The sequence below is a fragment of the Aythya marila genome (genome assembly GCF_965140915.1).
Source record: "Aythya marila genome assembly, chromosome: 6".
Taxonomy (NCBI): Eukaryota; Metazoa; Chordata; class Aves; order Anseriformes; family Anatidae; genus Aythya; species Aythya marila.
The window spans coordinates 8,202,189-8,229,990 of record NC_139047.1 but is presented as its reverse complement, the minus strand read 5'-3'; the positions used below and the strand labels follow the sequence as shown (position 1 = coordinate 8,229,990).

Sequence of the window (27,802 nt, the reverse complement as noted above, 5' to 3'; positions counted from 1 at the left end):
CTTCAAAGCAGATGCAACAACCCTTGCAGAACACAAGCAGTCTAATGAGCAATGTTTTGAACGTCAAACGATACAGATGGCCCATGATCTGCTGCCACAACCACTGCAAAGACAGAACTCACACAGTAAGGTGTAAAAGGAGACACAGGAAGATTTGACAAGGAAAACCTCCAGAAGTTCGGACATCTGCTTCCTGCTCTGGGCTGCATAAGAAAACGCTCCTCGGCATGGCAGGGGTAACAGAAAAGAAGGCAAATTCTGCACAATAAAAACGCACCTAAATGCATAGCAAAGCTGTGATTATGCCACCCCATATTTTCCAAAGGCACACTGTAGAACTGATCTCTCCAAAGGAAAATAAAATGATACACACATTGCTTTTACTTTAAATAGATACTCACCCACAGTTAACACATCGCCCTGAAATGATATAAAACTTGTTACAGACACACGTCCCAGAAAGGCGCAGAGAATAACCAACAGTTACACGTGCCAGAACAGATTAGTATGGGTAGAAACATTTAGCTTATGGAAGTGGGTGGAAGGGGAAAAATTTTAATCACATCCATTACCTGGTTATTGATTTCTTTTTGCCAGGCTGATCCTGTAGAATACATATAAAGCCTTTGACATTGGGATGTTTGGCCAAAGATATTCGATTAGTCTAAGCAGAAGCTGAGCTTCTCGTGTAATCTCTCATATTTCATTTATATGTGATTTATTCCTTTGTCCAGCAGAGGCTTTTTATTGATAAAAATAATGAGATTGAGAATCCCAAAGGAAACTGAACACCCACCCACTCAAACATGTTTGTAAAGAAAAAGTAGTAGGCTTTGCTGCCCTGAGAGAGAACTGTTACCTGCAGAATGTTTCTGAAAAGTCTGAAGCTTGCCAAAAAAGATTTCAAAATCAATAAAAACTAGTTTTGACATTAAACTGTTATTACATTGAAAACGCCACACCCATGGTACGTACGCTGTGGAAGCGACTAAAATAGTTCTGCAGCAGGCTGTTCTTTGTGGAATAAATGAATGCAACTTCCCATATTAGTTGAGTTTGATAAAACATTGCAAGAAACGTCTAGTCTGCTAACTGTGTGTTACACGGAGCCAGCTAGATGACTGAAAATTAATCCTGCCACTCAAAAGAAGTTTCCAACCATTGTCAAATTTAATATGTAATCTAGTAACTGAAGGCTTTGTTGAACTCTGTGAATCAAAGATTCTCTAAGAAATTAAATCATTATGCCTTTATAATACAAATGCTGTTCAGAAATCCTAAATAAAATGTGCCAGCCTATCTTGAATTTCCTTTAATAGCTATCAATAGCAATGAAAGGATAAATAAAAAACATCTGTTTCTGTACTGAACCCTGAATTAGGTTTTAAAGTGTCTATTTCAAGGCAGAAATCAGAATAATTTATTTCACTGATAGCCAACAGAGACCTTTGTGATTAACCTGAGCCTTACAACTCTTTCTTATGTTAATGTTTCAAGCAGAGTTAGTGGCTTTTAAGTCTCAGCCTTGTTCAGTGCAGAATGTGGCACTCGACATTTATGTCTGAAAAACTAGCAGAAAGTCTTCTGAAGATCACCGTTGCTGGACTCCTAATTAAGAGCAATCTCTGACATCCTGTCAATGAGAGGACCACAAGCCTGGTTGACTCTGGCCGGACAGAAAGGATGGGTGCTGACATTTTTCCTCCTCCTCCTCTCTGAAGTTGAACAGGAGCTCACCTGAGCACTCCGGACCCTTGTTTGAACACAGAGCTTCTCTTACCAGGGACCCTCTGAAGCCTCTGCAGCTCTGAGGTCCCTTCTCTCCCCCAGGTATCCACAGGCCACAGGAGATGAATGCTGTTACCTACACAACTAGTTTTGCATTGTTTCAGCTCCTTACTGAAAGATGCCATTAATGGCACTCCATAATTTCAAAGGTGATCGATCAGGAAACCACCTCAGCCTCTCTGCAGGGTTTCTGTGTGCGGGAGCCCTTGTTGTGCAGGTGCATCCAGCAGCCCCCCAACCTGCAGAGGCAGCCCTGGGCTGCGTGGCACATGCTGCAGGCCATAGCCAGCAACTGCTGACCCAGCCAGGGCAGCCTGTTACCTCTGAACAACTGGTCCAGGCTATCCCCAAATCCTGCCCACCCCAGCTTCCCTGCTGAATTCTGCCTCCCTCTGACAGAAATTTGCTGTATTCCACAGACTTGAAGGTTTGCATGAAAAGGGCTACAAACATTTTAGATGAGTTGGCCTGATAAATATTTCTGTTAAGGACACTAATACTGGCATGTGCACTGAGCACAGGATTGTACTGTTCACTGGCACTTTACAGGACATGAACAAATAGCTCTGCTATTCTTCAGCCATCCAGGAAGGTTACTAATGAAGATGGATAAATCCAGCACGTGCCCTGAAATACCTCAGTGCAAGTAGACTCTGGTTCTTACAGATGCAGCATGAACATCCTCAGCTTATTTTGGAAACTCTCAGAGGATGCAGATTTAGTCTATTATTCCATTTTTTCAGGCCACCTGTTAGCCACAGGTGGACTGCACAGCTCTCCTTCAGCTACCCAGATTTCTGACACGAAGCTCACATGGACAGCAGTCACTCAGGCTCCCTCACTCCTTCATACATATAAAAGCTAAGCTGGAAAACATTCCTAAATTTTTCAGCAGTGACAGGCTCTTGCAACAGCTAGCTTATCTGCACTGTACTGTTCAGCCAGACTGGAGTAAAAAAGCGTGTTTGTTTTTGAAGTCTGACCAGTTGTCACCTGAGCTTCAAAAAGGATGCGCTGTTCTCCTCCCTCCATCCAGCTGCTGCACTCTGTAGACAATGGGACCTGTTTGAAGTTTTGCTTTTATTTAAAAAGCTCAAGGCAAAATTCTGCTCTCAGATCTGCAGAAAGCATCACAGCTGAGGTGTTCTGCTGTCCTCGCATGCACAGAGCTAGTTTGTTCCCCTTCATCTAGCGTCCTGGGAGCCGCTGCCATGTGAGGAGAACTCATGGGAGACCGAAGAGCAGGGGGCACACTGTAAAAAATGATCGAGCACACAGATCCCACAAGACTCAGGAGCTTTGGCACATCATGGACTCTCATCTACCCACTGTGCTCATACGTGAAAGCAAAAACTGTTATTAATGAAAAATTGGCATGGAATGACGTTTCCCAGAGTGCCTGGGAAGCACTTTGTCAGCGAGGGGCACAATGAGACTCATCCAGCCCAACAACCTTCCAGAAATTCAGTGACTTCATTGTACTGGAAGATGTGGTTGTGCCTCAGTACCAGGAAGAATTCAAATGAAAATCCTCATAGCTGCTGCCTATTAATCAGAGAGTAAAGTCGACAGCCTAAAAGAAACCTTTCCTCTTATATTGCACACAGCTAAGTTCCTACTACCAATCCACAATCTCTCACTGCTCTTGGAGAAGGTAAGGCTGAATGAACCTAACAGCACCCAAAGCTTGAAGGTTACAGACCTTCGTATCTACCAGGCTTCAGCTTGACCTCTGTTTACAGTGGTCAAACACAACCATGAGAAGATCCTTGCTTGATTAAAATGTAAATGTGGACTTGCTTGAGTAAAAATGGACTTTTAAGTCCCTTGTATGTTCAGAAGCACCAGTTAAATTCACATTGTAGGTCAAGATCTGTTACTCCTCAAGTTATTAGCACACACAACCTCAGTAAGTGAATTATTCTGATGTCTTCCAAAAATGGCCTGAAAATGGCCCTAATTGTGTGTGTGCCTGCAGACAGAATATTTCTCAGACTAAAAATGGAGATTGCTCTAAACCTGATTTTATAAACAGAGAAAATAGAAGAGGTGAAACAAGCTAACAGAGGGCAACAAGGAAAGAATGCAGAAGTTTAATCCAGATTTCTGGATCACAATTTAATAGCCCAGCCACACAAATATTTTTCTTTTCAACTTTTGAATATCCTTTTAAATCAGAAACAAAACTAGACACTATCTACATTTTATTGTGGAAAACTTCTGTGAAAACTTTCCATTTCTATTTCATTATTTTCACTTCTGGAATACCTGATGTACGGGGCGGTAGAAGAAATTATGATTAAATGTATTCTGTCACATTATATATATTTTTTCTCCAGTAACAGAAGACAATATTGTAAAAGCACTACTTTTGAATCACTCCAGAGCATCCAGCAGGAGTCAATTTATACTGCAAGTGAATAATGATGTACCTCAACTCATTTTAATTTCAATAATTGAATGAGAAATAGGAAAGCCTATTGAAAGGACTGTATTCTGGTCAAAGACTAATGAGAAAATAGTTTTGAGTCTCTGAGTCAGCGGGTGTCATGGTAACAATGCATTATCGAAATCTGATTAGTATGCCCAGCAGCTTTATAAATGATAACATGCTCTTCTAATTGTATTTCCCTTTCTTTCCCTATGATACATTTTATATTCATACCAGGTAAGAGGCAAGGCAGCATTTTGTTTATCCGAAAGTTAGGCTTAGGATGCCCAGCACGGTCACAAACTCGGTGCAACCTCTATTCCTGAGGTACAACTTAGTAAGAGAAAAAATTCCTACCATCTTAAAACAAGAAGACAGGACTTCTCTTCCCAGGTTTCACAGGAGAAAAAGATGCAAGCAAAGAGTAAGTGCTGATGTTCTATCCCAAAAAGCACTATTCTGGGTTCTTGAGGCTTTGAACAGAGGGATTTTATTGTGTTTAGAGCATCGCATGCTTGTTAAGTTGTGTTTGTTAACTCATTACAATATCAGAAATCAGGAGGAACTATGAAATTAAACAGTTTTCCTTCTCGTGAAGGAAAGAGCTAACATAGATTTATAAAATAAATACAATGAAAACACAAGGTTAGAGGTTTAATAATGCTCTTTTTATAAGTGAACCACAGGTGAGCAGCCTGGCAGACCTTTATTATATTAACAGTAAAGAGCTCTATTACAACTGCACCCTTGCAAATTTGAGGCAAAATCATTTCAATCTACAGAAGCTCAGTCTTGAAAAACAGAAGTCTTTTCTTAGAGTAAAATGGCATTCTATTTTTCATCAAATTGACCAAGAAATCTACTTTATATTTAGCCTATTTCTGTGACCCTTGTAACCTAAATATTTACTTCTCATTTTCAATATTCACTTTCATTTATTAATTCAGCTTCAAATCTGTATAAAGAGAAAGGAGGAAAGCTATATTCTCTAGATAAACTTGAATACATCTAGTCACATGGCAATACTCGATACAAGAAATCAGCTTTTCTTTATTATTAATAACAGAGCTGTGTTTGTTATGGTGCATGAACATGGAGAATATGAATACAGCTAGACCTAAAAAGCTTATTACTCCTTGTTACGTGCACTGGCACGTGGACAAAGTTTAAGACGTACAAAATACTAAAAGCAATCAATCTTAAGTCAACACACTGAAAGCCAGAGGAACATTTATCTACATGTTTGGAAATTCAGCAGAGAGCGCAGGGTTATACTGAGAATAGAAAGTCATCAGAGCAGGCCAGTGAGCAAAGAAAGAGCAAACAAGCAGTCCCCAGAAGGGATTAGCACTAGTTCAGGGGACTGTTTGCACTAACCTTGGATGGAAGCAGCAGCCCGAAAGCCAATCAGTGTGACCTTCACCTGTCATGATGATGTTCCCATCAGGTAAAACCCACATTTTCCAGAGGCGGTCATCGCTGCCGGTGACTACAACATCTTTTTGGGGATGTACTGCCAGGCTACAAGACAAAAGAGAGGCTCATTATATCCAGCACCAGTTTCATTTCTGTAACATCCAAAGATGACTGATTCTGGATGGACCAAACAAGCAGCAATGCTTTCTATCCTCTCAAGAATTTAAAATACATGCTATGCAGATGAGTTTCTGCTATTACTGAAGAAAACAGCAAAACATGACTGACGTCTGTGAAACCAGAAACGTTTGCACATCCTCTTGAGGTTCCAGTTGCTTAAAACACTCAAATATGTTTCTAAAAGCTTTCTTTGAATGTTTTTACAAAAAATAAAAAATAAAAAAAAATAGGATAACATACAAACAAGCACAACCAGCCTGAACCCACTATTTCCCACACTCAAAAGAACTTCAAAAAGTATCGGCTCATCAGCTTGCTGCTGGTGGTTTAAGGGAAGAAGGACAAAAGGCTTCAGGGTTTTTTTCCATTGTGCCCATAGGTCTGAAGTCTTCTACCACTGGGAAATTACTCAAATGATAATGACAGCCCAGTAGCTACAGTCTTTGCCATTACTTTAGCACCTATTCACTGAGACTAGGCTATGGTCAGAAAATCCATTTCAACTCTACACTCAAAACGTGTTACATGTTTTCATTTTGTATTATATAGCACACTGGGACATAATGGAAATCACACACTTATCACATCCCTATACTGAAAACTCACTTTATTTTTGATTTGGCAACTGCAGCACAGCCTGAAATGGATCTAGGGAAGAAAATAAATCTGTTGGAAAGATAACACGCGCCTATTTCATATGGATTTGGTTATTTGATTTAAATTATTGAAATGCTTTACCATTTGTTGAACATCAAAAAGTGTCTAGGAGCTGACTTCAGTCGCAAGATTATTTAAATAGACTTAATCTGGAGTTCAGGATCAAAATGCAGTGAAGGGAAGACAAATCATAGTCTGTGTGTGCACCCATTTCAGTTGTGCATCAGAGCTGACAGTTTGCAGAGAAAAACACTTATTAAAACAGAATCAGAGTAGAGAGAGAAGATGCCAAGCAGCCAAATGGGAAGAAAAGAGAGGTCATTAAAGGCACACAACTACTCTATTATAAAAATCTTGTTTTTAACAGCAGCTTTCTCCTACACTCTTAATATTTCATAAAATTCCTAAACCACAACTGCAGCTTCTACTATATGGGGAAAACATCATTCCCTATGTCAAATTCATGTGAAAAACATATTTATGTCAACTGGATTTTAATCAGAAAACACATCTGCTCCTGCAGTTTAAGGCACAGTCCGGGAAGATTCCTGCAGATTCAACAGTTGGACTCATCTGTTCAACCAAGGAACCCAAGTTTTATGCATTCTCTAATTTCTGAGAGAAGAAAAACATGTTTGCTGTCTTGGCCTAAATAAGAGAAACTTCCTTTGCATTTACAGGGAGAAAAAAGAAGGAAGGTATGTTGTTATTTAAATTATTCAGAGGTGCAACTGTATCGTTCAGATTGGCCACAACACATAAGTAGGAGGGAGCAGAGGTAAAAGGAGAGAATTAAAAGCTGAAAGAAGGCATGCCAGTGGCCTGCAGGTTCCTGGACAAGAAGAACTCAGCCAGGATCCCTCTGCTATCAGAAACCTCTGACACATCAAAAACCCAATATAATACTGCTGCTTTTTGCAGCAAACAAGTAGCATTGTTATTGGGAGGAGTGCCAAAAAGGGAATCCTACATTACAGACAAATGAGTGGGATGAGTATAAAGATGAACCTGTCGGGGCTACACACCCGCTTCCCCCAGCCTCTACAGCATCAAGGCAGGCAGGGTTAAGCAGGACCTTCCTCACTGGCATGCACATAGCAGTGCACCAGCATCAGATGCATCTGCTTAAGTTTTTCTCTTGATCCGTTTCAGATACTTCAGATCCCAAAAGCTCCATCTCTGAACCTCCAGTTCTTCCCTTCAGATATTTCTGCTGATAGTTGAGCGCATGCTTGGAGTGAAGACTTTGTCAGTTCTCCCTCTTACAGTCTAAATACTTGCTTTCACATTTCCCAAAGATGTGCTACATAACTTGAATTAAATCACTCTCAGTCCACATAACCTCTCACTCTAGCTTCAAAGAAAAGTAGATCTGCCAGCTTCCTCCAGATCCTGACTTGCTTTCTGGATAGTCCTCACCTACCAGCATGGCTGCAGCTGCCTCAGCTCCTAGGAACATTTTTCCTGTCCTTAACCCTCCCAACATATTTCCAGTCCAGCTTTCGAGATGTCCGAACTTCCTTGGTGACTAGAGGTTTCTAGAGAGCTTAGAGACAATCCATCAAGTATATTTCATATGGAAGAAACATTTTTGCCATCAGAACGAAGCCCACAAGAATACATTTGGAGAATTCTCTTTTAATTGCAGAGCTCTTGTAAAATGTTGCTGTACAACATTTTATTCCTCCATGCCATTTTTATAGGCACACGCTGAACACTAATTAACAGCAAGCTTGTGACATAACCACTGCTGAGCTGCTTCTGAGAAAGGGAAACCCATTCATCCAAAGAGACTTCTATATGCAACATTAATTAGGCACCCTTGTCTTCATTTCTGGCGATCCAGCATTGTATAGATTTTTGCTTCATCTCTGCTCAGAGGGTCTAATTATTTCCAGCACAGAAGACTTTGGGTAGATTGGAATGAAAATCAATAATGGAACATGTGTGATAGAAGCATCAGTTTTCTCCTCCTCAGGGATGGAAGTGGGATCAGAGAAGACTCAGCCAAGAAAAAAACAACTCCCAAAGATTTGCTGCTGTTGAGTATATAAATACCCGTGTTTACACAACTCATTCTGGCATTATAAGCCATTCTCATCTCTTCAGCACTTGCCCTGGTAGATATATAGTGCTCCCAGTAATTTGCTTTCAAAGCAATCATTGATTATTCTAATTTATTTTGACTGAACCATAAATAAAAATATGGTATCTTCAGATGCAAAATACTGTCAGTCTCAGCATGTACTACATTGGATCGCTACATACATATGAAATTGACCTTCAGGTTAAAAAGTGTTAAATCCGAAGCTGTCTGTGTAACCTTAACTGTGCATTTGTTTTAATACAAACACTAACTACACTGCACTGAGGTTAGGGGAGATTTCAGCTAGATGTGAAGGAAAGCTTTCTGGCACTAAGGGTTCTGCAGCACAGGAACAGAGAGCCATCATTAGCTCGTTCCTAAAGCTCTCAAAACACCCACTTCATATTACCCAGGCAAAACAGGCTGGCTGGTGTCTAGAGTTCCCTTCAATTCCTACAGCAGCAGCGATCCTACTTAGCCTCAGTTTGTTCAATGCACAAAGCAGTGCTCCTATGTGAAGAAAGGCTATCATCAACACAGTGAAAGCATCTACTCAAACCACTCCTAAGAAATAACAGCAGTTAACCCCAATTGCACAGATGCAGGACACTAAGGTCTAAAAATAAGACAACTATAATTTCAAAATAATTTTAGGGGCTAGAAAATCTAATATATATTTATTTATTTATTTATTTATTTATTTATAAATACACTAAATACTCAGCCTCCTTAGTGCAGTAGTTTCCTAGTAGTCTCCAATGACTGCAGGAGTAGAAGAAGTCCAGAACTTTAAACCTAACCCAAATGGTCTCAAAATCAGGCACTCTGAGAATGAAGAGTGCAAAACAGATGATTAACTTAATACTCTTCAGTGACTTACATAGCCTCATGCAATTACTCTGTAGCAGAAATAAGGACAAAATCCATTTTTCTATGGTTTCATGTATGGGAGTTATACAGAAAAGTCTGTTCTCAATATAGACATCAATTAGCTGCCAAATTCTAATACAGCATTGCACAGAATATCACTTGCACTAAGGAATTTTTAGAACCTCATGATTTGATCAAATTTATTGCATTCCCAGATTCTGGCAAAAATGATTGCTGGTAATGCCAATAGCTGCTTTCATACCAGAAAGCTCTTCCGCAACATTTCCGCAACAAAATGTGAGAACAGTAGAGCTCCAAGATTAAAAATAAATAGATAAATAAATAAATAAATAAAATCATGGTCTCAGAAACATTTTAGCTAATGCTTTCTTACACAGAAATTCAGCCCCACTGAGATAGCTAGCACAGAAAATTTCAGTCTGAGTAGTTTCACTCTGGTGAAGTTATAAATGGAAGACAAGTCAGTCTTGTAATGGAAACTTAGGAAACTGTAGATATTTCTCCCTCCAACATTAAGCTTTCTAGGCATGTTGGAATAGAAAAGCAGAGCAGACTTTGAAATGAGGAATATCACAGGCACTGAATTGGAGAGGAGGGCTATTCATTAAGGTCTCAGAGCAAATGAGCATGTACCTAAATATTAGGAACTGTCTTACTGCAATCAGAGACACTGTTCATATGCATATACTCAATTATATTGCTGGATTATGTCCTAAAATCTAAAGAATTTGTAAAAGCTGAAATGTGATTTTAGTCTCCATTTTGCTAGAACCTAGCTAACACTGAAACCTAAAGGTAAATCCATCCGTTAATGAACACAGACGTGCAGACTGCACCATGTAACTGCATTGCATTTTTCCTTCTGCATTCACAACAGCTTTTAAGGGAGGAAAAAAAAAATAAAAACACACAGGGATGTGATTATGCCCCATGTGGGAATACTGCATGAGGAGGATCCTGAGGTGAGGCTCCCTCATCTCTCCTGTCTCACTGAGGATCTCACTGTAGCCACGGGCTATCTCTAAAGTTACGACAAATAAGGAGGTAGAACACCACAGAAGAGTTTAGAATCATTAGAAAGGCTCGTTATTACCTCACAAAAGAACAAAAGGCCGCAGCTGGCAGTCATTTTCTCTCCCTTTACGAACGCTGTGAAGAGGGAGTAACAGGAAAAGGGACACCGTTGATCCCTCTCTCAAAGGCCTTTCTGCACACCTTTTGTCGCTCTTTATCTGCATAACAGTGGAGAGGAGCTAATGGAAAACACCAAAAACAGCCCTCCCGGTCGAGATCTTATCAAAATCCGGCCCCTGATGTCAGATTTGTCCAGGCTGTAAAAGGCGAGCGCTGGCCTGTGGAGAGCCTGCACCAGAGAACTGTTCCTGACAGGAATGGCGGGCTTTGGAAAATGGAGGGAGCGGGGGGAATCGCTAAGCCCTGACCACATCCCCTGCCTGCAGGAGAGCACGAGGGGCCGCTGGGCAGGGCGATGAGGCTGGGGCCCTCCCTGTCTTCATCACATTTAAGGTTTTTCAGCCTATTTTCTCCTCCTGCCCAGCTGAGCAAGCGAGGAGCAGCTGGGCAGGCATCTGGCCCTTTGCCGGGGTTACGCCACCAGACACACCACAAAATCCAAATCAATCATTAGGCCAGTTACACTTGACCCTAATGTGTCTTCTTTGAACCACATCTCACTAATAGAGTTATTTCTACCACCTTTTCATCTTGGCTTGAGTTACCTGGTCTCACCTGCCAGCGTACTTGAGCAATAATTATAACCCTGACATTTAATTCAGGGGTTTATTATGCAAAGGTGGCATAACTGAAAAGCTCTGCATTTCTGCTTGAGGTCTTAAAATATGCCTCTTCATGATCAAATGGAAGAGGGGAGGATGCAAAAAAAAGAAAATAAGAGCAACAACAAAGGATAAAGCACAAACCATACAGAGAACATAAATAGGGGAATATACCCATAGCACATGTTTCATTTATGTAAATAGTTGCCTGGAAGCCAGTGGCACATCTCACACAGCCATGCTTAAAAATCTCATTCCCATCTAGTAAAGATCCTGGCTGCTTCCCAAGCTCCTGTGACTCAGGATTTGGGAAGGAGAAAACTTGCTGGGATCTCACCATACCTAACATTAACACTTCTAGACTGCCCAGCAACTCTTCATACACCTGAGACAGTACTTAGAAAATAGCCATCCAGAAACTTCGATCTGTATCTCTAAAAAGGCTAAAATACTGAATTTAAAATGTTATCTAATTTACTTTTTCTATTCACCATGCACATATAATCTTCAATCTTAGCTGCAAAAATATTTGTTCCTGTGAAGCATAAATTCACGCACTTTCTAACTTGGACAAACCAGCTCTGCTTTGAAAAAAAAACAACTTCAAAAAGTGAACACTCCACACAGCATGCAATGCCTCCATAAATAATTGTACTGAACACATCACTATCACTCTTAGATTTAGATGTGGTTACAGTGATCGATTGATAGAGCCTATTTTGTGATGTCCTGAGTTTGATCACTTTATCCACTGTGTGTGCAATTATCAAAACCCACTAATTTGTATTAGCTCTCTGAGTATTTGTAACCACGTAGGTTTTGCTGCGTTAGATCTGACTATGGACATGCTGGGCCGCTCTAAAATCATTTTCTTCTTAACAACAAAGCTTAGCCTTACATCACATCTTAGGAAAATTCAAAACTATCGTGTTGATTTGCATGTGTTTTATTTAGGTCTCAGTCCTTTGAAGATATATGCACATTCTTGAATTATGCACTGCCAGGAGTCCTGATGATTTCACAGCATATTAACTTAAAAACATACATAATCCTTTTCAAGATAGAGTCCTTAATCAGGTCAGAGAAAGAGGATTTTCCTAGAACCTATATGATAACATGTAAATTGTTTATATTGTTACATACTCATGTACTGCAAACCTCAGCAACCCAATGTTAAGCCTTTTATCTAGAATGCTCGTAAATAACAACTGGCATGAATCTAAATCACTTCTTAGAAAATCTTTACTTACTCATTTATTCCTTTTGCTTACAAGGTTGCTGATAATTACTGGCCAAAAAAAAATCACTTAGTCTAAAATGTCAGCTGTTAGACACTACAGAAACAGTGTATTTCTAACCTGCCTTAAACCAAAGCAGCAGGCAACTGAGAGATCCCCACCTTACTCCACAGAGAAAGCTGCTGTTTATTTTCAGACTGCAGAATCTGTTTGTTGTTGTTGTTTTATTATTATTTCTATTGTCTTATTGTTCAGATGATGACAAAGCTGGAAATGGCACACTGGCCAGAGATCAAATAGTTTGGGGGTAGTTTGTAAGACTGGGTGCTTTTTAAAAAGGGGGGAAAAAAAAAAAAAAAAAAAAAAAAAAAAACAGCCTACTAATCCATGAGTCACATCATGCGTTCACAAGCTCTCATTTCTTATTCACTTGAATCAATTTTCCAAGCTGAGTCAATTTACCAGGTACCTGGCATACTTTAAGGAAAAGTAATTAAGACAAAAGAAAAAGAGAGAATGAGAGCAGCAACAAAAAAGTTGATGCAATAAAAATGTTAAAATATTGACGTCTTTGCCTAATGTCTTCACTCTGGAGTGTAAGCTGTAGTTCCTTGGCAGGAATGATTTATACTGTGATTCATACTGTCCAGCATGTAACTGATCTTTTACGACCCCTTCCTTTATGAAATACGCTGAATTACCTTATTTTAGGGAAAGGCAGTCCCATGTAAGTATAAAATTACAGTATTCAAAATAGCATTGAAGCCAGATTAACCTAGATCTGCACAGTCTTGAAGCCAATTCTGAAAGAGATGGCAGCTCACAGGACAATTCTCTAGTGCGGCTGGGAAGAGGCTATAGATAACCAGGGTTAGATCATGCACCAGCCTTGGCCAGGAAAGTGCCTATATATTTTTACACCACATCGATGACAATGAACCACATCACACACCTAGAAAACAAAGGGAAAGTCCTCGCTTTGCAAACTTTCTCTAACTCAATGCATAATTCTTGCCTATATTTTGACCTGTGCATTGGGTACTTGGTGGGGTACAGAGATAATAGATTGTCTTCCTTTGTAATGAAAGACAATCTGCTTTTCTAAAAGGCAATTTTAGCTTGACCAACTTGAAAAGATGCAGATTGCTTTCGCAAAAGCTTCTATCTGTGGCATCATTTGAATTAGTTTTCATCATTATTGTTAGCAATTCCCAGTCTTCTGTTGCATGGCAGCTTTTTCACAGATGATTAGTAGCAGTGTTGTGGTATATAAGAGTTTGGAATGAATACTACTTGAAACTTGCCAGTTGGTAAATTTTGTTAAATTATCAAGGTTGCTAAAAGAAAATATTTAAAAATATAATTTGCAATTAGAGCATCAAACTGTCAACTCACATTTCTAAATTAATAAGAAACTAATGCATTAACTTTTCAAGGTCACTTTCCTCCTGTGTTTCCTCCTCACATTTCGAGGCAGGGAAGGGTACGCTCTGTGCTCTATTTCAGTACCGTAATGCTGAAGAATGCTTCCATCAACAGAATTAATGGAAACTCTTGTGGAAAGAGTTGCATAAATAAACAGCGTCTTCACAGTTAGGACTGTAGTGGCATCCAGAACTACGAAGCAAATTTGATAAATAAAAATCACGCACTTGCTCTGACAACATGTAAATATGTATGAGAAAAAAATGGATTTGAGGCTCAGAAAGGATCACTGTAATTCTCTAGTCTCAGGATCCCTAAGCTGGAGGCTGCAGACCCTTGGTAGCCTGCAGAGCTCTGCCAACTAGCTTGTCTGCCCCAACTGCTGCAACATTTTTCCTACTGAAGGAGGCCATTCAACTTTTCCATGACATTTCAAAATAAAAGTTTTTAAAACTACTTCTTTTTCTCTGATCTCCTGAGCAGAATTACAGAAACATAAGCTGAATGGCAACATCTAGTTGACCATGTACTATGGACAGATTGCATAGACTCACCCAAGGTACATTTGTATAAGTTCTTGAAAAAGGGGTTCTACATCATGTCTAGGTGTTTTGGGGAGGAGATATTTTTTAAAGTGTTTCCTCAAATGCAGTGCTAATCTCTCTGAATGCAAATTACATGGATTTCCCTATATTCTTCTCTCATGAATATGAAGAACAATTTCTATCTTCTTTAAATCTTCATGTATCAGACGGTTGTTACTAACATCTTAAATTAAGCAAACTCAATTCTCTAACTCATCCAATTTTCTAAACTTTCTTGAAAGCCATGACCAAACATGGACACAGTATGTCAACCGAGACTTCACTAAACCTAATGTGGCATAATCACCCAACAATGAAGATAGCTCATCCCTCTTCACACATTCCATAATTACATCTCCCAGTTTGCAAAATAAATATGCTGCAGGCTTTGTCAACTGTTTTCTCTTGACAGATATTCCGTGTGTTTTGTGTATGTGAATTCTTTTTCCTGAACATATCATATGGCACTTCACTTTATTGAATTTCATCTTGCTGATTTCAGACCATCTCTCCAATTTGCCAAGTTTTTTCTGAATACTGATCTGATGCAGAAAGGTATTCGCAACCCCTCACAGCTTGGTGTCATCTGCATATTTTATAAGCTATTCTGTATTCCATCACCCTCATTGCTAATGAAAATGCTAAACAAAACTGATTTCCTAAGCAAATTCTCAGAATGAAACAGACTGTGGAGTTCAATGAAGAAGTTCTTGTGCCCATTCCATTCCATTGGTTTGTACTAAAACTTATCCATTGGAAAGGCACAGAATACATATTTTAAAACCTTAAGTGCAAAAAAAAACTCATAATTTGTCTTGCTAAATTGTGGCAAGAGTTAATTATTTTTTTTTTGTCAAACTTGAGAATCTAGTCAGCTTCATTCTTCAGCTGCATGTAATACTGCTTGCTCTATCAAAGAGAGAATACCCATAGCAAAGACTTAAAGAACTCTAGACTTACTGACTGATTGACAGTACTATACCATTCCTTAAAACTTCTATGGATTAACCTTTACAGAAGGTATTAAGTGAGGTTAAGAATTCCTGAAATGTTTTGCAAGACTTGAACAAATAAATTCTGTTTTAGGAAAATCAAGAGACACTTTTGTTTGCAACTGGTGGGTTTGCTATGAAATTATGTACCATCACTTACAGAAAAATTTACCCTACTGAGCAAAGCTTTTAGCACCATGTAATTTCTAGAATATTTGGTATGCAATATTTGCCAAATGCCCCTCCTCCTTTTACATCCCCAATTTAAATTCCATCTCCATTTTAAATTCACTGTCCATGCGCAACACAGGGGAGAAGACAAAAAGAAAAGCTCTTCATTACTGGAAAGCAACAGAGAAAGACACAGATCCACATTTGTTTAGGAAAACTAGAAAGACTCAGGATTCAAGTTCCCACGTGCACAGGGAAATAGAATTTGGGATAGAAGAAATAAGAGACTTGCTCTTTTTGGGACACACACACACAAAAGAAAACCAACAAAAAAAAAAACAACCAACAAAAAAAAAATAAAGAAATACTTCAAGTGCTGTCAGTAAATGATTTTTTTTTTTTTTTTTTAAGAGAAAAATACCTTAATCTATTTCACATTTACCCAGTCCTATAACATCAAAAAATGGGTCAAATTATCCAATGTCTTTACTATCTACTGTTCATCAGTGCAATATATATATTGAAGAAATGAAATGGAGGAATATGCATGTTCCATGTAAGTGGGCAGGATTCAAATCATATTCTGGTGACCAGAATGTAACACCCAAAAGGCAACCACAATCAAGACTATTGTAATGCCTGGCCTGCTGGTACGCTGTAACTCAGGAAGAAACCCAAAACATTGCCTTACCAGGATTCTTGCTCCTACTTTTCTTCTATTTATTTGTAGTGCTGGTAGTGGAGGGGTGTCCCAAACTGGGTGAAGGAAAAATGTAGTGCAGTGATTAAAATGATGTAGAAAACGACTCTTCTAAGAAGCACCTAACCTGTATCTCTCCCACCGTTGGCTATTCCTCTCCTTCCTAAACCATGATGGTAGCATAGGCCTTTGGAGCAGACTTTCCCTGTGAAGACTGAAGAAAAAAAGCTTTGAGTCTTCATCCTATCACCTGTCACTGGGCTGCCTTTTGCTTTCAACAATGCACTCTAATTCTTTCTGAACTTTTTTTTTTTTTTTTTTTTTTTTTTTTTACTAGTAAAGTCATTACTCTTGAGACCTTTAGCTTTTTTCGCTAGGGTTGGCTTTCTTGATTTTGTCAGAATCCTCAGGAAATGCTTTTACACTTGTTCATTACCTGTCAATGTTCCTAGTTCTCATATCCTCTCTGTCTGCAATTCAGTTAATTAAGAAGGTCCAGGCATAGCCAAAGAGCCCTTCTGCTGCCGTACCATTCACAAAAGAATGGCTTGCTCTGAGTAATCCCCCAAAATCTGCCAACAATGGCAGTGTCCCAAGAGATTCTGCCCAACAGTTAGCTAACCAAGCCCAAGAATGCTTTCACAAAGTCCAGACTCCTAACACAGTTGCTCTCCTTTCCAGCCTTCTTCTGGATCCTGACTTCTCTTTGCTCACAGTCACTGTGGCCCAGGCTGTTGTTTGCAGTCCCATTCACCAACTGAGTTGGCAAGCAGCTGATCAATTAGAGCGTAACCCCTGGTTGGTCTTCCTAGCATTTGATTTAGGAAATTATCATCAATGCAGTCTAGAAACTTCCTGATTGCTGACACAATGTCGTGCTGCCCTCCCCAGCATGACAAGATGCATGGCTGCTTTCCCACCTTTGCCCCAGCCAAATTCCATTTATAATATTATCCTAATCTTATAGTAACAAGTGCAACATTTTCATTTTGACAGAGACCTGAAAATATTTCATGTGATGAATGTTGACCACGTATTAAATAATAAATCTTTGTGGCTGAGTCTCCTGATTGCTGCTTCCTTCTCTTCATCTCTCCTCTCTAGAGGCAAAAACCTGCCTATCAGACCCTGCAAATTCTTAAATTTAAAAGATGCATTAAAGAAGGTTGATGGAAGAGCTCAAAGTCATATAAATGTGTGTGTGTGTATATATATACACACATGTAAAAATTACTGCTGGTAAGCATGAGTGTCTCTGATATATATATATATAGGAGTCATATAGTCAGGTCGCAAGGTATCACTCATTAACGAGGGAGTTACATGAAAGATGTCTTCATACTGTTAAAAACATGATTCTTTTCAAGACTGACATCCACAAAAACAAACCTCTGAGTATTCAGAGCTGTGAAAGACGGAACTCTTCAATTCAAAGCACATTCAGAATAAAATGCCTTTTCTCAAGTCATATCCAAATGAAAATGATGGGATACCAGATGACAATTTTTCACCTTTCTTAGCATTCTTACTAACTGCTACTATTTGCAGACCCCAGCTGTATGCTCAGAACTGGTTCTAAATCTTATGACAGTCCTAACAACCTAAATCTGCTGTGCCAGGAAGTCAGCCTACTAAGCTGCTAGAAGTAACCTCCCCTAACACAGTATATCACACACTATCAACAACACATCCTAATCCTCCACGTAACCGTTTAGCTAGCTCCTGTTGTCTGTGGTTAACATCCAAAAGCAAGACTCCTGCAAAGACAGTGTTTATGTAAACTGTGCTGGAAGGCTAAAAACATACAGATGACTAAAATGATTACTTATTTTCAAGAACTGCAATTTTATAGCAATACTTACCTTTAGGGTCGGCATTTATCCTGCTTCCGAATGGCTTTCGATTCACTTCAAACTGGGCTATAATGAAAGATAAAGATCAGTCTCAAAAGACCACCGCTGCTTTCTTCAGCACTCGTTAATGAAAAGGAAAGAATTTGTACTTCTGAAGTACACGATGCAGTCCTGCTTCCGGAGCAGGAAAAAGAGGAAGAAAGTTGCCTGTCGTATTGCTGTGAGACTCCAAGTCATCAATGGAAAGAAACACAGAGTCCATTTATGATTCAGTGTACAAAAAGACTTTTTTTTTTCTTTTTAAAGTGTTTAGTATCCTATGTCTGAGTCTTAGAAGAGCTAAGAACACGTCAATTTCATTTTGCCATCACCATGTGGTGTTCCACTGCACATGCATCACACACCTGTTTAGGAGAGAGAAAAACAGATTCCTAATCTCTTGCTTCAGACAAAAGCTAGCCTGCAGAGAGCTAAGGACCTCCTAGAATCTGGACAAACTCTTAAAAAAAAAAAAAAAAAAAGTAATTTTTCTGAAGTTATTTACACATGTAAAGGGTAGTGTATCATTAAGATGCCACAGGACTATGAATGAGGAGATTTTTCTATTTATTCTTGACACAAGACAAGACCTGTAGGAAAACGTTATTATTATGCCATCTATTCTGTGAAAGAATAGTGATGTCTGAGAAAAATATGGATAAATTAGGGCACTGCATCTCATTTGGAAGAATCTCATGTATGTAGTTGCAAGACTTGCTGCTGATGAAGCAAAGGTACGAAGCCCGACCACAAAGAATAGGTTCCTTTTGAGGGTAAACCATATCTGCATTGCTGCATATTTTTACCAAGAAATTGGCTATTTAGTGAACAGGATCTGGCATGCTACAAGAGAAATACTGCCAACAGCTGCTTCAGAGAATCCTTCTGGGAGAAATATTAGGATAATCATTGATAGCCCGTTCAATCATCGATGAGCCTCTGTATTTTTCAGCAGTACCTATGAGTGACATCTGTATAATATTTCCAGAACAAGGATGCAAGTTTTCTGAAGTACAGACCCCAGTTCCTCCAAACTCTACATATCAGAAAATTTGGTAAACTAAAAATAATCCTTTTGTACTAACTAAAATCAAGCGACTTTAAACAAAGCCATTTCTTGATCAGCAGATCAAGTATCTAGGTCTGTAACACAATCTAATCTTAACATCCCTATAATACCCTCTACATTTGATCAGTATATATAATGCAGATAGATGCCACCTCCTGCCTATTGCAAGTTTAATATTATTTAAGTTTAACAACTGCTAGGGAACACAGGGTGCAAGAGAACTCCATAGTCTACTTGTCACAGGAAAAACAAAGCAAAGCAAAATAAAACAAAAAACAAACATCAGTATGGTAATAGTGGAAGTGCAAAATGCTATTTAAAGACTAACACTGACATTTTTTTTTTACTCCACATAGTAAGAAAACTAATGAGGCACATCTTGGATTAAGTTTAGTTTTATACATCGCAGCAACATATTGTAATAACACTTCTTATGTAAGTACTTTAACGTAGATTACTTAAAGATTGCAAAAAGTTCTGCTCTAATGCTGAAAACATAGAAACATAAGAATTTAAATCATGATTTATTTAGAAGCTATATGGACTATTAATCTTACCAGTAATTGCTCTGGTTTGGCAAAATACCTCAAGTCATATCAACTTTGATTTTAACATTGGTTCATTTTCTTAAATGAAAAGAATTAAAAATCCTTCATGTTTTTGGGGGGTTTGTTGCTATTTTTCTTTTGTTTTGTTCTGATTTTTAAATAATACTGGACAAAAGCCTCAAAAATAAAAGTGATAAATTTTACTGAAGCCACTATATATAAAGCTGTGGTCATCTAAGAGGAGCCTCATCAGTTCCCTTACCATGTGGAATACAAAAGGGAGCAATCTGAATGTGAAAAGCTTGAAATCTCTATCTTGAAACAGCCCCTGCGCAGACAGAAAATCTCCTACAATGGCTACAGAGAGCTGCAAGTAGAGTGCCAGTGAGTAAGTGAGCTACACCAATACTCAATTTCAGCTCATCAAGTAAAGGCGACAGGCACACTGCTCCCTCCCACGTGGCCTGTCACTATTCTGCGATGCACAGCAGAGCAGTTTATGTACAGAGGAGGTTCATCATGCCAGCAGGAGAGATGCTGAACTGCTTTTTCCCCACTCCACACCAAAAACATCAAAAGGAGCATCTACAGCAAGTCCAGTGCCCAGCGCTGCAAAATTCCTTGTGTACCTTGAAAAAATAAGTGATTATAGGATTGTAGTAGTGGTCTGTACCACAGAGCCATACCTCTACAGAAATGGGACATCTGCCTTGTATCACGGCCTTTAATAAGCAGTGTCTATCCTGAAATGGGGTTGTTCCCAGATCAGTTCCAACAAATCCATTGTTTTCCTCCATCAATGGTCAGTGAGACGCATGCTTTCAAAGCGAGGAGTGACAGGACCATGCTATCACGTGTGGCTTTGAACATTTTCCTGCTGAGCTCCTCACATACCAATACGTTACAGTGCTTTACATCTAACGTGGGCAGACTTCTGCAGTGCTTGTGCTTAAATCCCCGCTGCCAGATCCCAAAACTAACAAAGTCAACAGAAATCCTGTGTACTTTCAACAAGACTTCTACAGACAATTGCTTAAAAGAAAAAAATACCATTAAAGTTCATGTGAATTTGGACTGACTCACTATTTCAGCATGTAGCACTGTGCAAACAGCTACTTAATGTGCCTGACCCTCCCTCTGTAAATGCCACTGCTGGGCTGTGTGTAACTAGCAGCGGCGCAAAAGAGAACAATACCCTATGTCCTATTCCACGAGCTAACTCCACTTACAGTAATAAAATAGGGATTTATAGAAACATCTACTTTAAACTGTTTTTAAAGCTCCTGAAATATATCTGGTCTAGTTTATGTTACCCCTGCAACCTGTACAAATAAATGTATTCAAGCCGTTAAGGCTTTACATGTAAGAAAACACGAAAGGTAGCTGTACCAAAAGATTTCAGTCTGTTAAACCACACCTAAAATCTCCCTTAAAAATAATAAGTAAATCAGATGTTATGTGTGTACATGGGCACGTAATAGCACAGCTTTATAATTTTCTATTTAAAACCTACTCCCGCACATACAACAAGCTGAATAGAGGAATTTGGGCTTCTTGTACAAATTCAAGGGTTCAAACTGAGAGCGAATTTTGAAGAATAAGGCTTACTGAGGGGAAGAAAAAACTGGAGTGTCGTTGATATTTTAAAATATGTCTTTATCCCATATTATGCTTTAACTTCTGATGCTAATGAAGCCAAACACTTAAGTTGCATGCATAACTTTATGTGTACAATTAACTCCACAATGCAGAGTTAAACAACAAACTGTGGCAATTTATGCAGGTGTCAGAAGGATTCATTACACCCTTAAACTTAACTACTGCCCTGTGTCCTTCTATCACTTGTGCAGAAGAGACACTGATAGCAACACAACACTGCGCACTCACAAGCCCCTATTCCCAGCTCCCTCATATCCAGTGAGAAGATAGCCCAGTTCTCGCCTGAGCAGTACAGAGTGAAAAATACACTTTATGAACCTAGAAAATAACATGCCTTGCCTTTGTTATTGTATATACATTACCAGAGGTTGCTGCTGCAGCTGGCCTTCATGTTGGTATACGCTTAGGTAGAATATTGAGAACAAGCAACCATGTAATTAGCACATCAAAAATGGTGTTCTTTAATGTAAATGAAGTATTAATTCACTCCTCCATAAGCTCCCTCACCGTACCTAATGCAAATTATTAATTAACCAAGCATGACAAAAAGAAATGCAGAAGAAAAACACTAGAAGAGCACAAATTTCAGGAGCAGTGGCTGTGCACGTGGGGCACCGCACACATATAGGTTCTCCTGCTGTGGTTGCTGTAGGCTGTCGTCCTCTTTATTCTGTTCTAAGGACTAAGTTAAGTTCTTCACTTGAAATGCATACCCACCATTGAAGCAAGCCTCTCTGAAATCAGAGAGAAAAAACACAGAAGAAGTTGTTAGCGTTAGCATCTGGTCCATCGTGTAGGTACTCCCTGCTCTCCCAGGTGACAGCCTTCCTGTTCTGCTTCTACAGGTACCAGTACGTATTCCTAAAAATGTGGAAGTCCTGCACATCACTTCTCTTTCTACTGATGGTGCACATTTCTCCACACACACAATTATTTTATTTTACATGGCCTGAGAGTGAAATTGCCTTGCTGTTTTCAATACACCTTGCCACACAACTTCAGAATTAAAATATTTTCATATGTACAATGCATGCACATACTTCATACATTTATTTTTCACCAAGACTCAGCCAGCCACAGAAGACCATCCTTGCTTTTTCCCTTTTCAACCCCCAGTCTATATAGTGACCTAGTTTAGAGGCCCCAAGAACCTCCAGAGAGTTATTATAATACTGAAAACTGGATACCCTGCTGAGACACATCCCTATAAATAGTGCAGCACAGATATCTTTTCCCTTAGGGACTTGCAATTTTAAATGTCATTTCCTTACTTTTGTTTGCAAGAAGAACCATTTTACTCTTTCTGCATCCGTTAGCAGCAAATCAAAAATTTAATTTTTGATGTTTTGAAAAGCCAGCTAGGTTTCTAGCTCTTACAAAATTTTATGCTTGCATGTGTCTTTGAAGACATGCTGGAAACTTCTTTCCTTTTCTATTATGCCTGCATCCTTACCGGCAACTATCCACTGAACAGTAGCAGTACACTGGTCATTAAATAAAGAAACTATATTATTTTTTATTCTTTAAATTAAAAGGTCTTCGAGGAAGAGTATCATCTGTTGATCACTAGTGTGGATTATAATAAACATTGAGTTAATGGGTTCTTTTTAAAAAACATTGTGTTTATCCCAATAAATAGATTTTAATAATCCTAGCACCCACAAACTGAAGTCCATGGACACCGACAACAGGTGAAAAGCTCCACTACCATCCAGTTGGCTGTACAAGACCACTTTTTAGTGAAAAAATGGAAAAGTTCAGTTTACAAAGAAAACCAATGGCATAAACAGCCCGCTGAAGAAAGAAAGGTGAAATAGTTTCTCTCAATTTGGCTAGCTAAGCTTCCAATATGGTTTAGCCAAATATCGTTCCAAAAATTATTTATGCTAGGGAGATGACGAGTCAAACTCTTCCCCTCAGCAAATGTTCCTGTAAAATACCTATCCACTGAGCATATGGGTACAGTTTCTGCACCTCTCCTGAAATCCCATCCTTCAGCACCTACCTGCCCTGCAGAGCCTGTAGGTGAGCAGCGTGTGAGGCCACCATAAACACGAGCACACCCCCGGAAGACAAGATCTTTTTTTTTTGCCATTTTGTTCAACCATCCCTGATGCTCAATTACACAACTGTTTCCTTGCCTGACGGATGGAAGTTGTCCTGAGGTTAGATGAATGACATTTCAACTTCCCTGAGCTTCCTCCTCCTCGTGTCTTTCCCAAAAAAGAAACACCACAAATGAGCACACTGAGCACATCCAGGGGCAGTGGAGAAGTCAGCCAGCACTGGGCTTCCTCTCGGTGCTTACCTCCAACTTTTGCAGCTTCTACACCACACGCGGTACCTACTGCAGAGAGGACAAGCTTATACAAGACATGCAATGAGCAGATGCACTGATTAAAGGCTGGTTGGCTGAAAAGCACCCTTTTAAAGGAAAAAAAACCAACACCCTACACACCCTTTTAAATGAAAAATTAATACCAGTTTTGAGGCTGTGCATTCACCAGCAGCATCCTGTGCTGTACCAAATATCCCTGCCAATTCACAGCAAGGTATAGCCCAGGCTGCTGGAGCTGGCTGAGGGGAAAGGGAAACCCCAGGAGCAGCAGAGCAGAAGAGGGTGGGAGCATGGAGACCCCAGGAGTGCACATGGGTGGGCAAATGGGGAAAGAAATACTGTATGTGTAGAAAGACAAAGGAACTGGGGATGGAAAGGAAGAAGCAGAGGTAGTGACTTTAACCTATACCAAGGCTACAAGGCTGTGAGCTACTGTACTGCAGTATACAAACTTTATATATATGCATTTATATAGAGAGAAGTATAAAACAAATATATTCTAGGAGGAAATAACCAGTTGAAACAGACTGGTAAGGCTCATCTCGAAGCCCCTCTGTTTCTGCAGGTGTTGGGACTCCTCTAAGAGTATGAGGTGGCTCTGCTGGCTCTCCAAAGTCTGTGTCCAAACTCAAATCATTAAATGCAATACAATATGAAACGAAGGTCCCATCACTGGGAAAAGGGAGGACAAGTAAAGAGACTGTAGGAAACTCCTTCTCTGCAGCCCTTTCAGAGGGCCAAACTCCATCAGAGCAATAACCCCACAGTCAGCAATCACCACCTCAGCAATCACCAGATGGCAGAATTTACTCACGAAACCACAAACTACTCCCACACCTTTCGAAAGCAGCCAGGGAGCAGATGAGTGCACGCGTTGCTCACCTACCACGCTCAGTAGCTTGGGAGATGAGAGAGGCTGGGAAGAAACTAATCAGAGATGCAGCAGTGCTATTCAGATTTGAATGTATTCAGCTCTATGAATTCCCGTTGAAATACCTATAGTTCAGTAACTGTTTTCTATTGATGTTCATTTTCTTTTCCTCCCTGAAGGACTCTAGATCATGCTTCCATGGAAAGAGCACAACAGATATATAACACAAAACAACTTGCAAACTCGTTTTGTTTCCTTCTCAGATGTGCAAATAAAGAAATAAAATACCTTAGGTTTTTACCTTGGATTGGTATCAGGAGACAGTGAAAAATTTACTAACTCAGGTTTGCAAGTGAGGTCTCTGCTACTGTCTGCCTTCAAACCATCAAAAATTAAGTGATCAAATGACTGGGGGTGGTGATGGTTGTACAGAAAAGCATACAGCGTAAAGAAATCTATCTGAATAAACAAATACTGCCAGTTCTATCTGTCATTGTACTTTATGGATCACGTTTTTCCCATGTCCTAAAGGTTAAGCATGGAAGAAACGCTGGATACACATTTAGACAATTTTTTGTAGCAGGCCCCAAAGGATAACAGCAAAAGCTGTAAAACATCCTTTTCCCCATTAATCTAATCCAGAAGGTGTAGCTACAACATGTACATAGTGATGGGGGGGAAGACAAAGTGCAGTTCAAATACAGAATGAAATCTACGTGTAATCAATGCATAAAGGACACGCTGTGACAGATACTTGGGCAGAAAGTCTCTGCAAGATAAGAAATGTGAAAAGGGCATTTTTTCAAATAAACAAAACTGACAATTTTTATGAGGAAGAGCTGGGCCTAACAGAATAAGATTGGCAAACTGGAATCATGTTTTACAGCAATAAACAGGTGATAAATGACCACAGGAGCAAACAACCTCAGAACGAGAGATACAGAGGAGCTCTCCCTCTTGTACTCTGACACTACCTTTATAGCTAATTACTCTGATAAAATTCTATGTTATTTATACATACACATAAGAAATGGTCTATTCTCCAGCAGCCTTGTATGAATTGAAACAAACAACTCCCAAAGTGCAGCAGCACAGTTCAGTTTAGTCCACCAACACCAGCAGATTAAACCATCCCAAAGACCAGTACTCCTTTCCTGTTAGCTCCATGCCTGTTCAACATGTCCTCTAGGAAAATAGAAGATGAGTTTTACAATATAGTCTGTAGCTTAGGTTGTTGGTCACATCATTCTAATGAAAGGACTACTCTTAAATCTGAATTGTTTATGTCAATAAGAAAGAGAAAGAAATGCAAAATTTTGAATTCTGCAATGTGTTTTACAGAAAGATGCATACATATTCTGGTTGCTTACAGCCCTTTAAAGGTCTGTTCAGCATGTTTTCTCCATTGCTTACTGCTTTCTGACACATGATTGCTGACATACTTATGTCACGACGAAGTTCCTGCTGAGATCCTGACACCCAAACACACGCTGCTTCAAGGAAACAGTAAGACTGCATGTAACATTCAGGGAGAGTATCCCCTGCAGGCTGAAGATTGGGAAGACGATTGCCTAACTCTTCCAGGGTGCAGAAGGCTTTGTGACCACTCAGCACAGTAGCAGCAGAAATCTGCAGGGCAAGAAAACTGATATGTCACAGTGAATCTGGTACACTGGGGAGGTATGAATAGAGAGCATCCTCCTATTTCACACAAATTACAATCAGTGTCTTCTGACCAGCGCTCAGGGGTATCTAGTGTCAGGCTTCATGCAAGGACCAAAGGCAGGAGGGAACAAGCAGACAGTGTTATCAATTTCTTGTTAATTTGTACATTTCAAAAAAAAAAACAATTCAATTACACGTTGAACATTGGACATTTAACATACAGAAATCGGTGTTTTGTAGCTACTCCACAGTGCCCAGAGCTGTGGGCTGGTGTCCTAAACATTCAATAAATACATAACTCAACCGCTTCATTTCCAGAAAGCTTACTTCTGAGCTAAACATAGTAAGTTTTCATTAATTTCTTCCCCTAGGTTAATAGGAAACAAATTATATTTCATAAAATATTAATGGAATTTCTCTGCAGTTTTTTTCTTACACACGTGCACATGCAAATATGCTTAGATATTAGAAAAAATATTTAAGTAGTAAGAGACAATGGACTATATATCCCACTGTGGGCACAGTACTGTGTTGGATAGATTGAAAACATCAAAATAAATCACATCTCTGAAGCTATCTGAAAGGTCTAACAGGCTAGCTGAAACGGTTTGTTCTGTCTTTATCAGAGAAGAATCATTAGAGCAACAAAAGCATCAGATGGTGTCTGGCAGTGATACAGCACAAATGGGTGGGGGATGCAAGGTATAGCAGGAAAGAACAAACGTAACAGGTACAGAAATAAGATCAGGAAGACAAAAGAAATAAGATTTGGGGTGGATCATCTGTAGCAGAATATCACTGACAGTAAATCAGGAAGCCCAGGCGGTATTCACTATCCTACAAGCTTAACAGTACCTGATTGAATGTTAGATGGGATACGGTGCTGTTCTTCCAATCCTGGGATAAAACCACCGAGTCAATGCACCACGCTTCCAAATGAGTTATACGTGGTGATAATACCATTATGTATTTCTCACTTTTTCTATTTTGGCATCTTCACTCTCAATGAGAAAAATATCTAATGATTGCTAAAATTAATAGCAACAGACATTTTTAGATGTGCTTTGCGTGCTTTCTTCGCTCTAAAATTTTAAACCTCCTGACATCCATTTTTTAGCACAAATGACACAGCCAGAAGCAGATCTATTTCAATTGATTCACCCAATTTGCCTCCCAAGGGCAAAACTGCAGATGAAATTTTCCCAGTCTTCACATCTAATGCTGGTGAGGTTTACAAAAAGATGGTTCCCTGCAATGGATCAGTGGCAGTGGTTCCAGCTGCAGTTCACAGGGCCAGCATAAGGAGCCTGCTCCTGACTATGCAAGTCTTCATCAAACACATGGATTTTTGTTTTAGACACCACCCATCTGAAGCAGCCCCTACTTTTCCCTGGTGCCCCAAGAG

General features: G+C 39.5%; 1 protein-coding gene across 1 annotated transcript in view; it reads right to left on the bottom strand.

Annotated features, from left to right (window-relative positions):
* Positions 1–27,802, bottom strand: part of SPAG16 (sperm associated antigen 16) — a gene marked incomplete at its 5' end in the record, with an annotated part of 402,351 nt that overhangs the window by 175,533 nt on the left and 199,016 nt on the right. Inside the window, one exon of the mRNA XM_082763211.1 lies at positions 5,597–5,740. Coding sequence (XP_082619337.1) covers positions 5,597–5,740 — 144 coding nt within the window. The remainder of the gene's footprint in view (positions 1–5,596; positions 5,741–27,802) is intronic.